Source organism: Typopeltis vanoorti, chromosome 6 (assembly GCF_054136105.1).
Source record: "Typopeltis vanoorti isolate ZY-2024b chromosome 6, IOZ_Tvanoo_1.0, whole genome shotgun sequence".
NCBI classification, from domain to species: domain Eukaryota; kingdom Metazoa; phylum Arthropoda; class Arachnida; order Uropygi; family Thelyphonidae; genus Typopeltis; species Typopeltis vanoorti.
In genome coordinates, this window is record NC_143554.1 from 56,749,153 (window position 1) to 56,763,652 (window position 14,500).

Sequence of the window (14,500 nt, forward strand, 5' to 3'; positions counted from 1 at the left end):
TTGGTAAAAAACTGCCATGCTCCACCACAGTAAATTCAAAAAAGAGAGAGACTGTTTTTAGAATCTGCAGCAGCTCTCAGAAATCAACCAAATCTAAATAAATACAGTTGCATTAAACTTCCGAAAATTTGGGAAACATTAATCATCAGAGATCCCTCATTACATTCTAGGCCACCTACAATAGCCCATAGAGGGCACACCACCTAGATAGGACTTTAGAGTCACCCACGTGGTTAGCTTAGTATTGTGTGGTATTTGAGTGTATGTTACATTGGTTTTTTTTGTAATCCCTAAAGATGTCTCAGTGACTGAGACGAAATATTGGAAGTATCAAAGTCTGTTTTAATCCTTTGCGAGTACTGTATACATTCCATTAAGCCTCCAACATGAAGCAGTAATAACAGTAGTGGAAAAAATCCAATAAAATACAAACAGGAGTATATATTGTACTTGAAGCTGAAAAAGAAATCAGAAGTCTGAAATGTGAAAAGACAGCTGGAGTAGAAATTTAAGTATTTCAACCAGAAATACTTAAATATGGAGGTATAAAAGTATAAGAGGCAGAATGATTAAAAATTAAAAGTATATATATATAAGAGGCCGAATTCCAGATGATTGGAGTAGCTCTCATAGTTATGATCATTAAAGGGGAAATAAAAACTGAATGTGAGAATTACAGAGGAATTTCTGTACTAGATCATAGTATTTTGTACACCCCTTCAGGATACATATTAGTAAATTAATGATGATGATGATGTATATTTCTTTGAGTTTCCACCTTTTCATGTGTTGTAACAATACGAAAGTTGAGCTCTGTCCATGATGACAAACTTTTTCACTTACGTTAATGTTAAAAAATCAATGAAACTATCTGAAATTTGGCACATGTTTCTCAAGTTCACAAGTGATTGTTTTTATTATTATTATTATTACACGACACCTCCAATAAGTCCAAGTATTTATCACCATAGGGCACTCTTTTCTCTCTCTCTCTCCGCTACACACACCTCACCATCTCTCCTACAACTTAATTCTCCAAATACATACACAGTGACACTACTTCTACCATCAATTGTCCATCACCACTGACACAAGTATTTTTTGTGTGTAAATTGCTTGTTTTCTCATGAGAACACATCTCCATATGAGATGTGTTCTCATGGCCAATTTGCCTATATGCTGGATGAAAAAACCTGAGTTTCCAGAAGAAAAAAAATGCTGCTACCTCCATATGAGTTCAGCTAACTCACCTTCAGTTGAAAAAGTCCATGTAAAGAATCCTTTCATCATGATGAGAATCTAACTCGAGTATTTTCCAATCAAAGGGCTCAGTGTTCCACTCTTCTTCCAGTTGCTTTGCGGAGACACTAAAAGCTTCCAAAACCAGAGATCGAACCAGAGAAATTTGGATCTTCAATCTAATGCTCTACCAATTGAGTTATTTTGGCATTATTGCTTTTTTTTCCCCTCCTATTTTTGCTGTATCATGTAGTTGAAGCTGAGATCGTTTCTCAGTTTCATCATCAAATTCCTGCCATGTATCCTTAAGGGATGTACAGAATATGATAGTACTACATGAAAAAAATTACATCATTACTAACTTCCTATCTACAATTTTCCTCCAAATCAGTCTGTTACTTATCAAGACTCCAACATTATCGGATCTTATATTTCTATCATCTAAGGCACTTTGTAACGTATCAATCCACATATATCTTGGTGTTCCTCTGGGTCGTTTTGCTGCCAACCTGGCAGAGAATACTTGTTTTGCTAATCTTTCTTTGCCCATTCTGTTTAAGTGACCATACCACCTGAGATTAGCTCTGCTAACGCATTCCTGGATGTTGACAATGTCAAGTTCTTTCCTAATATCCTCGTTTTTAATATGATATTGCCATTGATGCCATCTGATCATGCCTATAATCTTTCTCAGGACTCTCATATCTGCAGTCTAAAGTCTTTGGTCAAGTGTTTTACTTCTGACCCAGCTCTCAGATCCATAAGTTAAAACTGGTTTGAACATTGTCTTGTATGCTAATTTAGTGTTCTGACTAATTTCTCTCTTATTCTATATGAATTTATTCAATTGACTTCCTACCATACCAGCTTTGCTGATTCTGTTGTCTATTTCTATATTTCATTTACCATCTTCAGTAAAAATCGTGCCTGAGTAGCTGAACTGTTTCACTTGTTCCACAGGCTCTCCATTCACAACACAGTTGATATTTTCAATGATTCTGCCTATTTTCATTGTCTTTGTCTTTTTATTGCTGACCTTCATACCATATCTATTACAACAGTTATTCAATTTATTCAGGGAATCTTGCAGACTTGTAGCAGATTTATTTAGAAGTATAACATCATCTGCATAAAGCAAAGAGCTGACATTAACATCTCCAATTTTGATATCATGTTTAATACCACTTTCCTTCATAATGTGATCCATATAGAAATTGAATAACAGAGTGGATAATATACATCCTTGTCTCACACCAGATTTAACATTAAACCATCTTCCTGTACTTCCTTCAATTCTAACTGCTGATTACAACTCAAATAAAGACTAAGTATTGCTTGATATAATGCTCCATTGCCACCATATAACTGTAGCGTATTGAATAGCTTCTCTCTCTCTTGGCACCTTGTCATATGCCTTTTCCAAATTGACAAATAAAATAAAAACTTAAATACAGATCTCTGTTATATTCCCATGCTTTTTCGACTATTTGTCATAAAGTGAAGATCTGATCCTGACAGCTTCTATTTGGCCTGAATCCAGCTTGTTCTTCACCAAGCTTTTCTTCCACAATTCTTCTCAAGCATTTCTCGTGTATTTATTTTCTTGATATTTATTTTCTATATTCTTGCCAAAGTCCTCCCGTGACTTTTGTTTAGCTAGTTTTACACAGCGTTTAGCATTCTTGCATTTGTCTCTGTATTCTCTAAGAGCACAAGTTGACTTATTTGACAGGAACTTTTTATATGCTTTCTTCTTTTCCTTCACTGCCTGTTTAACTTCCTGTGTCCACCAGGGAGTTCTGATTTTTTTATCCTTGCAGACAATCTCACTACGTGCCTCTCTGGCAGAATCAGTCAATGTTTTCTTCAGAGTTTGCCACTGAATCTCCAAGATTTGATTCCTGTTCTCAAACTCTTTCATTTTTTCTTCAATAATCTTTGTGTATTTTAGTCTACAGTTCACATCTGAGAGCTGCTCAACTTTTATTCGTTTTAAAACTTTCTTACATGTTATTCTTTTCAATATGAAATTCAATTTTATCCTGCTGAAGACTAAATAGTGATCACTTCCAATTTCAAATCCTCTGTACACTCTTGTGTCCTGCGCCAGGGAGAAAACATCGCTATCAACAATAACATAGTCAATGAGACTTTTCTTATTCCTTGCCTCTTCTCTCCATGTGAATTTGTGCACATTTTTATGTTGGAACATGGTGTTAGTAATAACCAGTCCATGTCCTGAGCAGAAATCCAACAGATATTTGCATTATTATTAGCTTTGCTGTTTTCTCCAAATTTTCCTAAAATATTTTTGTATGTCTGACAATTCCTACTCTGCTATTTAGATCCCCAACAAAGACCAACTTTTCCTTTTTCATTGTGTCAGTTGCTTTTTCTAAAGCCTCAAAAAATTTCTCCACTTCTACCTTAGTAGAACCTTCTGTGGGACCATAGGCACAAATAAGTCTCGTTGTCCAGTTCCCCATTCTCATATTTGCCCACATTACTCTACTTGAGACTGCCTGCCATTCAAGAAGATTAGCCTCGTATTTTGTGTTGAATACTATGACTACTCCTTCTTTTCCTTCATTGTCATTGCCTGAATATAACGTTTTGTATTTATTGCTCAGAAAGATCTCACCAGTTTTGGTCTTTTTTGTTTCAATCACCTCTATTATGTCGATCTGGTACTTATCTAATTTCTCAGCTAGCTCCATTTCTCTGCCATTCAGGCTTCTTATGTAGATCTTTCACTCTGGTGATGTTGAGTTGGGGTTTGTTTTCAGATTTGTTCCATAGCTGACTTTTCGCTGTTCGCCCTGGTTCCCTGGCGAAAACAATGGAGGCCTTGTTTAACCGGGTGACGCCCCCAGCCGGCATGAAATTTTGTCATGTCGTACCATCAATTTTTATTTTAACCAATAAGAATACAATTTGGTCAACTAAATCCCAAATTGCCAGCCCATCCTCGTTCGTTCAGTATCCAAGTAAATACCCAACAGGGTGCACCACGATAAGGTGAGGATTGGACATTAGGTCAGAAGCCCTGGTCGGTTCTCCACATTCCTTTAAAGGCTATGTGGAGGTCTCCTCTCAATTATACAGCTTTGACCCTTAAGCTGAGAAAATTAAGTGTGAAAATTCGTTTTACACTTAAAACCAGGAATTAGTTCCCTGAAAAGTGGATCAGATCCCAGATAGGCAATATGGCTCCTTATAAAACCAATATGAAGCTCTTGGTTATAATGTATTTTTGTTTAGTAATTGCATGTGTTCACCTGGCCAGTTTGCCTGTGTGCAGGATGAAAAACCTGAGTTTCTGGGCAGAAAAATCCTGTTACCTCTGTATGAGACTGGATAACTCACCTTTAGTTGAAAAATCATGATAAAGGTTCTTCATGTCCTAGATGAGATTTGAACTTAGTTAGGATCGAATTGAGTTCAGGAAAGTATAAAAGACAAAGTCAATTCAAAATATTTTTAAATTATAGACAGAGCATTCTTCCCCAGATCGTATAATACAAGATGCACTATAATATTTGTATGGGGATTCGCTATTAAGAGGCGTAATAATTGAGAGTTTAACGAAGTCGTACCAGCCGGGTGCGAACATAAAGGACGTCAGCGAATCTATTCGACTGCAAAAACAGAGGGTGAAAGAGATGATAATAGTGGCAGGAACGAATGATTTGAAAGAGGACAAAATGGAAATGATAGAGGATGTGAGGGAGTTGTTTGAGGTAGCAAAAGAGAAGAGTGAGAGAGTTAGGATGGTGAGTATCTTACCGCGGTATGACAGCGAAGTGTTTAGAAGGAGGGCCATAATTGCCAATGACTTTATGCGTGGGTTATGCATGGAGAGTGGTGTGGAATTTGTGGATGTGTGGAATGAGTTCGATGGGCGAAAGGACTTATATAAGATGGATGGGTTACATTTGAATGGAGTTGGTGTACGGAGACTTGAAAGAGTGTTGATGAATGATGTGGAAGTGGATGTACAGACTCAGGGAAACTAGATTTATTAAGAGGGGGGGGAGTAGATATGCAGACTTTAGGGGGGGAAGTTAAGTGTATGAATGAGTATATTATGCCCGGGCGAGTACGACGGACAACAAATCAGAATGGGATAATTAGTATAAGGAATCAAAGTAGGGATGGGACAAATGGGCTTCTGCGATTCATGTACACTAATGCCAGGAGTATTAGGAACAAGAAGGAAGAGTTTTTGGCCATGGTTGGCACTTCCAGGCCACAGGTTGTCGGTATTAGTGAAACATGGCTGACAGAAGATGATAAAGCTAGTGGGATTGAATGCGATGGGTATAGCGTGTTCAGGAGTGACAGGGTGAATAAAAAGGGGGGAGGAGTGTTATTGATGATAGCTGATGAGCTTCAGCCAAGGAGTATAGAAGTTGAACTGCAGGATGGGGAAAAAAGCACATTTGAGGCTGTTTGGTGTGAGATACAATCTAGCAGAACAAAATATACAATTGGGTGCTGCTATAGACCGGGTGATGGAGTGGATGGTGGGAATAGTATGCATAAGCAAATAGAAGAAATGAATGGAAGGAGGGTAATTATTATGGGTGATTTCAATTATGGTAATATTGACTGGAAAGAGGAGAGGGCACATGGGAGGAAGGAATTGGATTTTATGCAGTTATTAAGGGACAACTATCTACGGCAACATGTATTGGAAAATACCAGGGGGCAGAGAGTGCTGGACCTAGTAATTGCAACTGAGAATGTGGCTGTAACGAACATGACCTTGTTGCCACCAATTGGTGAGAGTGACCATAAGGTCATGACTTGGGAGGTGGCTAAAGGAGTCGAATTTACAATTAAGACAGGGTATATGTGGAATTACCGGGCTGGTAAGTATGACAAGCTTAGGTGTGTGCTTGGCTCAATGCCATGGCATGTAAAACTGCAAGGGCTGGATGTTGATGGTGCATGGGAGGTGGTCAAGAACTGTTTGCAGGAGGCAATGGTTGACTGTATACCAAGAGTCTGAATAATAAATCAGGTAGGGGTTAAATGGATGAATAACACTATTAAGCTTGAGCTGCAAAAAAAGAAACAATTGTGGAGGGAATTTAAGGAGAAGGGTGACCATCAGGTGCATGAACAGTATAAAGCTCAGGCCAGGATGGTAACAAGGGTGGTAAGAAAAGCAAAAGCAGATTACGAAAGGAAATTGGCCATGCAGGCTAAAGAGAATCCCAAACAGTTTTTTCAATATGTTGCAAGTAAAAGGAAAAATGCTCATGGTAGAATGATCTTAAAAAATGCTGAGGGTAGGGAGGTAACTGAATCAGTCGATGTTGTGGAATTACTGAGCGAACACTTTGCAAGAGTATATCATCCAGGTGGTGGCTTTGCGGAAATGGAGGAACCAACAGCTTATACTGGAATTGTGATGAATGAGGTAGAGGTAACTAGTCTATTACAGAACCTCAATGTCAATACATCTGTGGGATTGGATGGTATACCAGCTCGTGTCGTACGTGAAGCGGCCAAAGAATTGTCAGTGCCCTTGACCATTATGTTTAATTTGAGCCTCAAGACTGGGTCAGTCCCAAGGGGGTGGAAAGAGGGGAAAATAGTTCCACTGCACAAAGGTGGTTCCAAGGCTGCTGTTGAAAATTACCGGCCAATCAGCATAACAGGAATCATTATCAAGGTCTTAGAGAAAATAGTCAAGAGGAAAATACAAGATTGGATAGAAGAAAATGGGATACTGTATCGGGGACAGCATGGTTTTGTGAAGGGTAGGTCATGCCTCAGTAACTTGCTCACGTATTATAACACAGTGACGGCTGAACTGGATAAGGGTAATGGGTTTACAGTGATTCTGCTGGACCTTGCTAAGGCCTTTGACAGGATACCACATGGAATTCTAATCAGTAAATTGCAGCATATGGGAATGGACATAGGGTTGGTGAGATGGATAGGAGGGTGGTTGACGGAGAGATATCAGAGAGTGGTTTACTCAGGAGTAGAGTCCACAAGACGGCCTGTGACTAGTGGTGTACCACAAGGATCTGTTCTTGGACCACTGCTGTTTAATTTGTTCATAAATGATATAGGAAAGGATCTGAGAGGAACAGTTCATTTGTTTGCTGATGATGCGAAGTTGGGTAGGGCAATAGTGAATGCAGATGACGTCAAAATTTTGCAGGATGATTTGGATAGATTGGAGGTCTGGGCTAGGGAGAATGGATGTCAATTTAATGTGGCAAAATGTAAGGTTATGCATTTTGGGGTGAAAAGATGGGAGGCAGTTTACTGCATTGGTGGAACCGTGCTCCAGGAAATTGATGAGGCACGAGATTTAGGAGTGTTGGTGGATAAGGAATTGAAATTTAGGGGACACATTGCAAAAGTGGCCAAATCAGCTCATCAAATCACTTGGTTGCTGAAGAATACGTTGACAAGCAGAGACAAGCAGGTTATTGTTCCTCTGTATCGAGCCTTGATAAGACCTCATCTCGACTACTGTGCTCAGATTTGGTCACCTAGGTTTCTTCTTGATGGGGAGGAGGTGGAGAGGATCCAGAGGCGAGTGACCAAGATGATAGCAGGTCTGTGGAATGAACCGTATGAGAACAGGTTGAGGATTTGTGGGTTGCAAAAATTGGTTGATAGGCGGAGGAGGGGAGATATGATTGAGACATTCAAATTACTGAAGGGTTTCTATAAAATTAATTCAGAAGATATTTTTGAGAACAGGGCTGGTTGTGGGAGGACTAGGGGACATCCATGGAAACTGGGCAAAAGTGTGGTTAGTAAAGGTGTTAGAGCTGGGTTCTTTACTTTTAGAGTAGTGAATGAGTGGAATGCGCTCCCTGAGTCTGTGGTGGATGCTGTGACAGTGAATGAGTTTAAGGCGAGGTATGATAGATACTGTATGAATGTCGAATAGTTGTGATGAATATGATTTGGGGCCTCCCTCGATGAGTCTAATGACTCCCTGGAGTTGCCCGTAATAATAATAATAATAATAATAATAATAATATATAGTGTATTTTGTAAACATTTTCATTTTATTCTGTTAATGCACTTTGGAGATTTATTTAGAGCTTTGTTTGCAGTTGATAATGCTCAGTTCAGCAGTTAAGACAAAATCTCTCTTACTCTAAACTTTCTTGGCACAATCCTATAACTTCTATGGCATCATCAACTTCCAAAAAAGTTGGAATAGTTACTTTGTATCATTTCTTTTAGTGTTGCACGGTGATCAGCATTCATTTTAGAAATTATGGACTTTACAACCGTGTTATAAATAACTCTTAATTTCCTAACGTTTCGATCTTCATATTAAGATCATCATCTGGAGTATATACAAATATACAAGGACTAGCACAGTAAGCTAGAGAAACAATGATTTGATCACCAGTTATTCTACTGGCATGACCTCTAGTGAAAAAAAAAAAAATTAATTATTTAGAAACTACATCAAAGCTAAATTCTATTTAAGGTAACATGAGAAAAGCATTCTTTCTTATAGATAGTCTTCTTTCAGTAACAGTGATGTCCTGTTTATAGTTAACTCTTAGAGAGAAAGGTTGAATATGTGCCTTCCATATCCTTGGGATTTTTAGACCATCATTATTGTTCAGATTGGGTGGTTGAAAAGAATCTCACAGGCTTCCTTAAATTTGCATTCATACTATGTTTTGGTGTGATGCAAACAACTGGTGCTTTTCCAGTCAATTCTATGTAAAGTGTTCAGGGCATGATCCGAAAGGCCAGCTTCACCATAGTTATTATATTTAATGTGTCGTTTATGTTCCTTTTGTCTGATAGGAATTGTGCATCCTGTTTCCCATATATATGGTAGATTACAGGTGCAATAAATACGGTATACTCCAGGGTGGGCGCAGAGGGAGTGGGTTTTTGGATGAGTTGAGTAAGCTTTTTTAATTTTGCAGTAAGTTTAAAGGTGGCTTTGAGGTATTTCTGTAGTATTCTGTTTATTTTATCTGATGTCCCTTTAATGTAAGGAATGGTTATAGTTTTGTTGTAGTCTGGTTTATCTTTGTTTTTTATTGAGGTCTTGTAGAGAATTTTGTTAATAGTGTTTTGGCTGTAACCATTTTTTAGAAAAATATTGCTGATAACTTTAAATTTCTCTTTCAGAGCTTGTTCACTGGAGCAGATCTTCAAAGCCCTGTTTTTTTAGAGTATTAATGACACCTAGTTTTTGTGTTGGGTTTTGAAGGGACCTCAGGACTTTGAAGATCTGCTGCAGTGAACAAGCTCTGAAAGATGAATTTAAAGTTATCAACAATACTTTTCTAACCATGTTACCTTAAATAGAATTTAGCTTTGATGTAGTTTCTGAATAATTTTTTTTTTTCCCACTAGAGGTCATGCCAGTAGAATAGCCGGTGATCAAATCATTGAGCCTTGATAAGACCCCATCTAGACTACTGTGCCCAGATATGGGTGCCAGGGTTTCTTCTTGATGGGGAGGAGGTGGAGAGGATCCAGATACGAGTGACCAAGATGATAGCAGGACTATGGAATGAACCTTATGAGAACAGGTTGAAGATTTGTGGGCTGCAGAAATTGGTCGATAGGCAGAAAAGGGGTGATATGATTGAGACATTCAAATTACTGAAGGGTTTCTATAAGATTAATTCAGAAGATATTTTTGAGAATAGGACTGGTAGTGGGAGGACTAGGGGCCATCTATGGAAGCTTGGTAAGAGTGTGGTTAGCAAGGGTGTTAAAGCTAGCTTTTTTCTTGGAGAGTGGTGAATGAGTGGAATAAATTGGTCGATAGGCAGAAAAGGGGTAATATGATTGAGACATTCAAATTACTGAAGAGTTTCTATAAGATTAATTCAGAAGATATTTTTGAGAATAGGACTGGTAGTGGGAGGACTAGGGGCCATCCATGGAAGCTTGGTAAGAGAGTGTGGTTAGCAAGGGTGTTAAAGCTAGCTTTTTTTTACTTGGAGAGTGGTGAATGAGTGGAATAAGCTACCAGAGTCTGTTGTGGGTGCCATGACTATAAATGAGTTCAAGGTGAAGTATGATAGATACCGTGTGAATGTTGAATAGTTGTTCTTGACATGATGTTGGGCCTCCCTCGATGAGTCTAAGAACTCCTTGGAGTTGCCCGTAATAATAATAATAATTGTTTCTCTAGCTTACTGTGTGTAATGTAATTCAGATTGTCCTTGTATATTTGTATATACTCCAGATGATGATCTTAATATGAAGATCGAAACGTCGGAAAATGAAGAGTTATTTATAACACAGTTGTAAAGTCCATAATTTCTAAAATGAGTTACTTTCTATAAATCCCAAATCTGACCAACATTGGAATACTGCTCTCATGTGTGAGGTGGTGCACCTAAAACCTTGCTAAGAATTCTTGATGCTGTTCAGAAAAGGGAAGTTTGGTTGATGAATGACACTTCTCTTACACACTCTCTTAAGTCTCTTTCCCATAGAAGATCATTTTCTGCTTGTGTCTCTTCTACAAATATTTCTGCCAGATCTACAGCAACTTGTGCTACAGTTGCTCAAATATCCTTTTGCAGTCAAAGTGCATACTCACCGAACCTGCTACTCCCAGACATCTTTTTTTCTTTCCACCTCAATTCTGTGGAACAGACTCCCTAATGAAGTATTTCCAAAGGATTTTAATCTTCAACAGTTTAAGAAGAACTTCAAAAGATTACTCTATTCCTAACCCTGCCATACATGATGCCTCACATGGCATCTGTTTGCTTTAGGCGCTTCTGCCTTTCGTTTGTGGGGGGCAAAAAAAATTTTTTTAATAAAATAAAAATTGCTTTGACATAAATTAACCTTTGTTTCAAGTATATTATACTCCTGTGTTGGCTTTTAAAGAATAAGTATTATTTCTGATGTTTCTGGAGTTCAATAATTAGAGGAACACTGCAGTTTTCACTACATTTTGGTCACTATAATCCCTAGGTATTAATCATGTACGGTACTTGCATCAGATATTGGGAACATTTATGTGAAATGTTAGAGAAAAGGTCGAGAACATCTACAGGACTGTAGAAGTTTCATTAGCTTATTTGTGACCTATGTTTCTGTTTAGAACTATTGTACGAAATTCATCAGGCAACAAAGGAATTTGTTCCTCTGTTGCCTGGTATGAATTTGAGACAAAAATCAGAGAGAATTTCCTCCTCAGCGTTTTTTTTTTTTGTCTCAAAGTATTAATCTAAAGAGGAATGATTAACAGATGAGTGTATTATGTATCATGTTGTGACTACAGGCATATGTGTTTAAAAAAAGAGATATTAGTTATTTTACAACTGCATATTATCATAATGAAAACAATATTATACGATTTTCCTTTTAGATTTCATAACTATACTACTACAGAACATTGGAGCACATGCAAATCCCATCTCCTTGATTGAAAAAATTCCCAAAGACATGCATATTCCAGGACTTCGAGACTCTCTAGTTAAGATTTTACAGGATTATAACTTACAGGTAGTAACATTTACTTTTGGCTAAAAAATTAACTTAGAATTAAGTATTAAACAGCAACAACCATTTTATTTTCCACCAGTTTAGATCCATGACTGGTCTCCTAATCTACATCAACCACCACTGGACATTTGCCATAGAAAGGTATGAATAAACATGCATTGTTGCCCTAGACATGTCCAGCTGTTTTTCTCACGTATGGCATTTGAGGCCTGCTTCACAAACTGTCCTTCAATTCACCTGCCACTTTCGATAATTGGATAGCCAGCTTTCTGGTCATTCACTGCATGTCATGGTGGATGGCACCCTCTCTTCAAGCTTTTGCCATCAATGCAGGAGTTCCTCATTGCTCCATTTTATCAACTACTTTCTTTTTCCTTTACATAAATGGTCTACTGTCTCTCACACCACTAATTTTATCCATAGTTTTGCTGATGATATTACACTACTCCATTCATTCTACTCTTTTGACAAACCAAATAGTTCTCAGACATCCCATGTTTCAGAAACACTGATCTCCATGACATCTTTAAGTCTGGCAAGACTACCTTCATTGCTACCAAAATGCAGTCTTGCCTTTTGGGATCCGAACTGAGATCTCTTATGTGAATCTCAGTTCACCTTGCCTATCCTCAGTAATACAAAAATCACTGCACAGAATCAGGTCTCTCTTTGGACTGATATTTACTTTTAGCCTCTCCTGGCATAAACATATCATGTCAATAACTTCCTCAAGCTTTAAAAAAACTAGGCATTCTTTTCTACTCAAGAAACTATTCACATGCACTGTTCACACATGTGGGGTGGGTCACTTAAAACCTCTTTAAAAATTCTTGATGCTATCCTGTGGAGAACCATTTGTTCTCCGCAGGACGGAGTCACAAAAAGAGTCGCATTTGCACTCGCATATGACTCTTTCACTGTAACTCTTCTACAGGTGCTCCCATGGTCACTGCTCTAATGGGCTATCAAACATCAATCTTCTGTTCTCTGTTGAGCCTGTTAAAACATGAGCAAGCATGTTTTAACAATAGCTGCTCAGTATCCCCTTTCAGTACAACTGCAGCCACATCAAAAATGTTAATCTCTTGCTCATTTATTCCATCTACCTTTGTTCTCTGGAACAGCCTTTTTTATAGTGTGTTTCCCAACAACTTCAACCTCCAGTTCTCTAAGAAAAATGTCAATAAAGTTCTTCTTTCTCAATCCTTACTTCCACCTCACACACACACACAACACTGATGAGCTGTAGGTTCTTGTACCTCTTCTTTTTGGGATAATAATAATAATCGAAATTACAATGTGTTTAAATAATTTATTTTTTTTTTAAATAATTACAATTCAAGAAGTTTGTCATCAATTTCCTGGTATGTATCTTCAAGGAGAATATGGTGACAGTACTACATGATTAAGTTCCCATTATTACTAATGTCCTATCAACAATTTTTCTCCCAATTATTTTCTCACTTATCAGCACTCCAGTATTATTATATCTTATATTTCTGTCATCTAGAGAACTTTATTCAACCTTGTAGTATTTCACTGAGTATTTTCCTGCCATTTGGATGGAGATAAATGCTGCATTGGAACCGAACAGAAGATATTTAACACCATTGATGTGCAAATGTATTCCAAAAGTCAAAAGACTGAATAAAGTAGGTGTCAAATGGATGATAAAGGGTTTAAGCTTAAAATTTGAAAGAAGAGGATACTATGGAGGCAGTACAAGATGAATAATGATAGCAATTAGTTGCATGAGAAGTGTAAAGAGCAGGCCTGGAAGATGACTCAGTAAGAACAGCAGAAATTAATAAATTGGGCCAAGAAAAACCCTAGAATTTATCAGGTATGGGATAAGTAGATGGAAGAATTATAGTAAAATGATGAAAATGGTAGAATGATAACTGCTGCAGAAGACATTGTTGAGCTACTCAGTGAACATTTTCTGAGGAAGTTCCATCTTCATCAGGATGAAATCATGAAAAATTAAAGTGTAGAAGACATAGAAAAGGATGGCTTGATTTTGAGTGATCAGGAGGTATATGAGAAAATAAATAATCTTCGTGTTTATAAGGTGATAAGATTTGATGACATATCACCTACACATGTGACATATGTCTTAAGGGAATGTTCCAGGGAATTGGCAGTAGCATTGGCATGCCTTTAATGAGAGTCTTAAAACAGGACAGGTTTCAAGAGAGTGTAAAGAAAGTAAAATTGTTCCACTGCATAAAGATGATAAGGCTGTGGCTACAGATTATAGACTAATCTGTATGCAGAGTTGTGGTGAAGATACTGGAGCGATTGGTGAGAACTAGGATGCAGAAATGGATTGATAACAGCAGTATTCTCTGGTTATCAGCATGGGTTTGTTAAAGGGCAATCATGTACTAACTTACTTATGTACTATAACAAGGTGACAAATGTCTTGGTTAAAGGAGATGCATACACAATAGTATACAGTTGACCCTTCAATAACACAGGGGTTAGGGGCTTCAGTCCCCATGCAGTTGAAAATCTGCACATAACTTTTGAATCCCCAAAAACTTAACTACTACTAATAGCCTACTGTTGACTGACTAATAACATAAACAGTTGATTAATACATATTCTGTATGTTATATGTATTATATGCTGTATTCTTACAATAAAGTAAGCTAGAGAAAAGAAAATGTTATTAAGAAAATCATAAGAAAGAGAAAATACATTTACAGTACTGAACTGTATTTATCAATATACACATATTTATTTACAGGTATAATGATTTGTGCAT

The 14,500-nt window shown here is 37.6% G+C and overlaps 1 protein-coding gene across 1 annotated transcript in view; it reads left to right on the top strand.

Annotated features, from left to right (window-relative positions):
• lt (vacuolar protein sorting-associated protein light) overlaps nt 1-14,500 on the top strand; it is a 356,245-nt gene that overhangs the window by 269,929 nt on the left and 71,816 nt on the right. Inside the window, exon 19 of the mRNA XM_090394164.1 lies at nt 11,594-11,730. Coding sequence (XP_090250290.1) covers nt 11,594-11,730 — 137 coding nt within the window. The remainder of the gene's footprint in view (nt 1-11,593; nt 11,731-14,500) is intronic.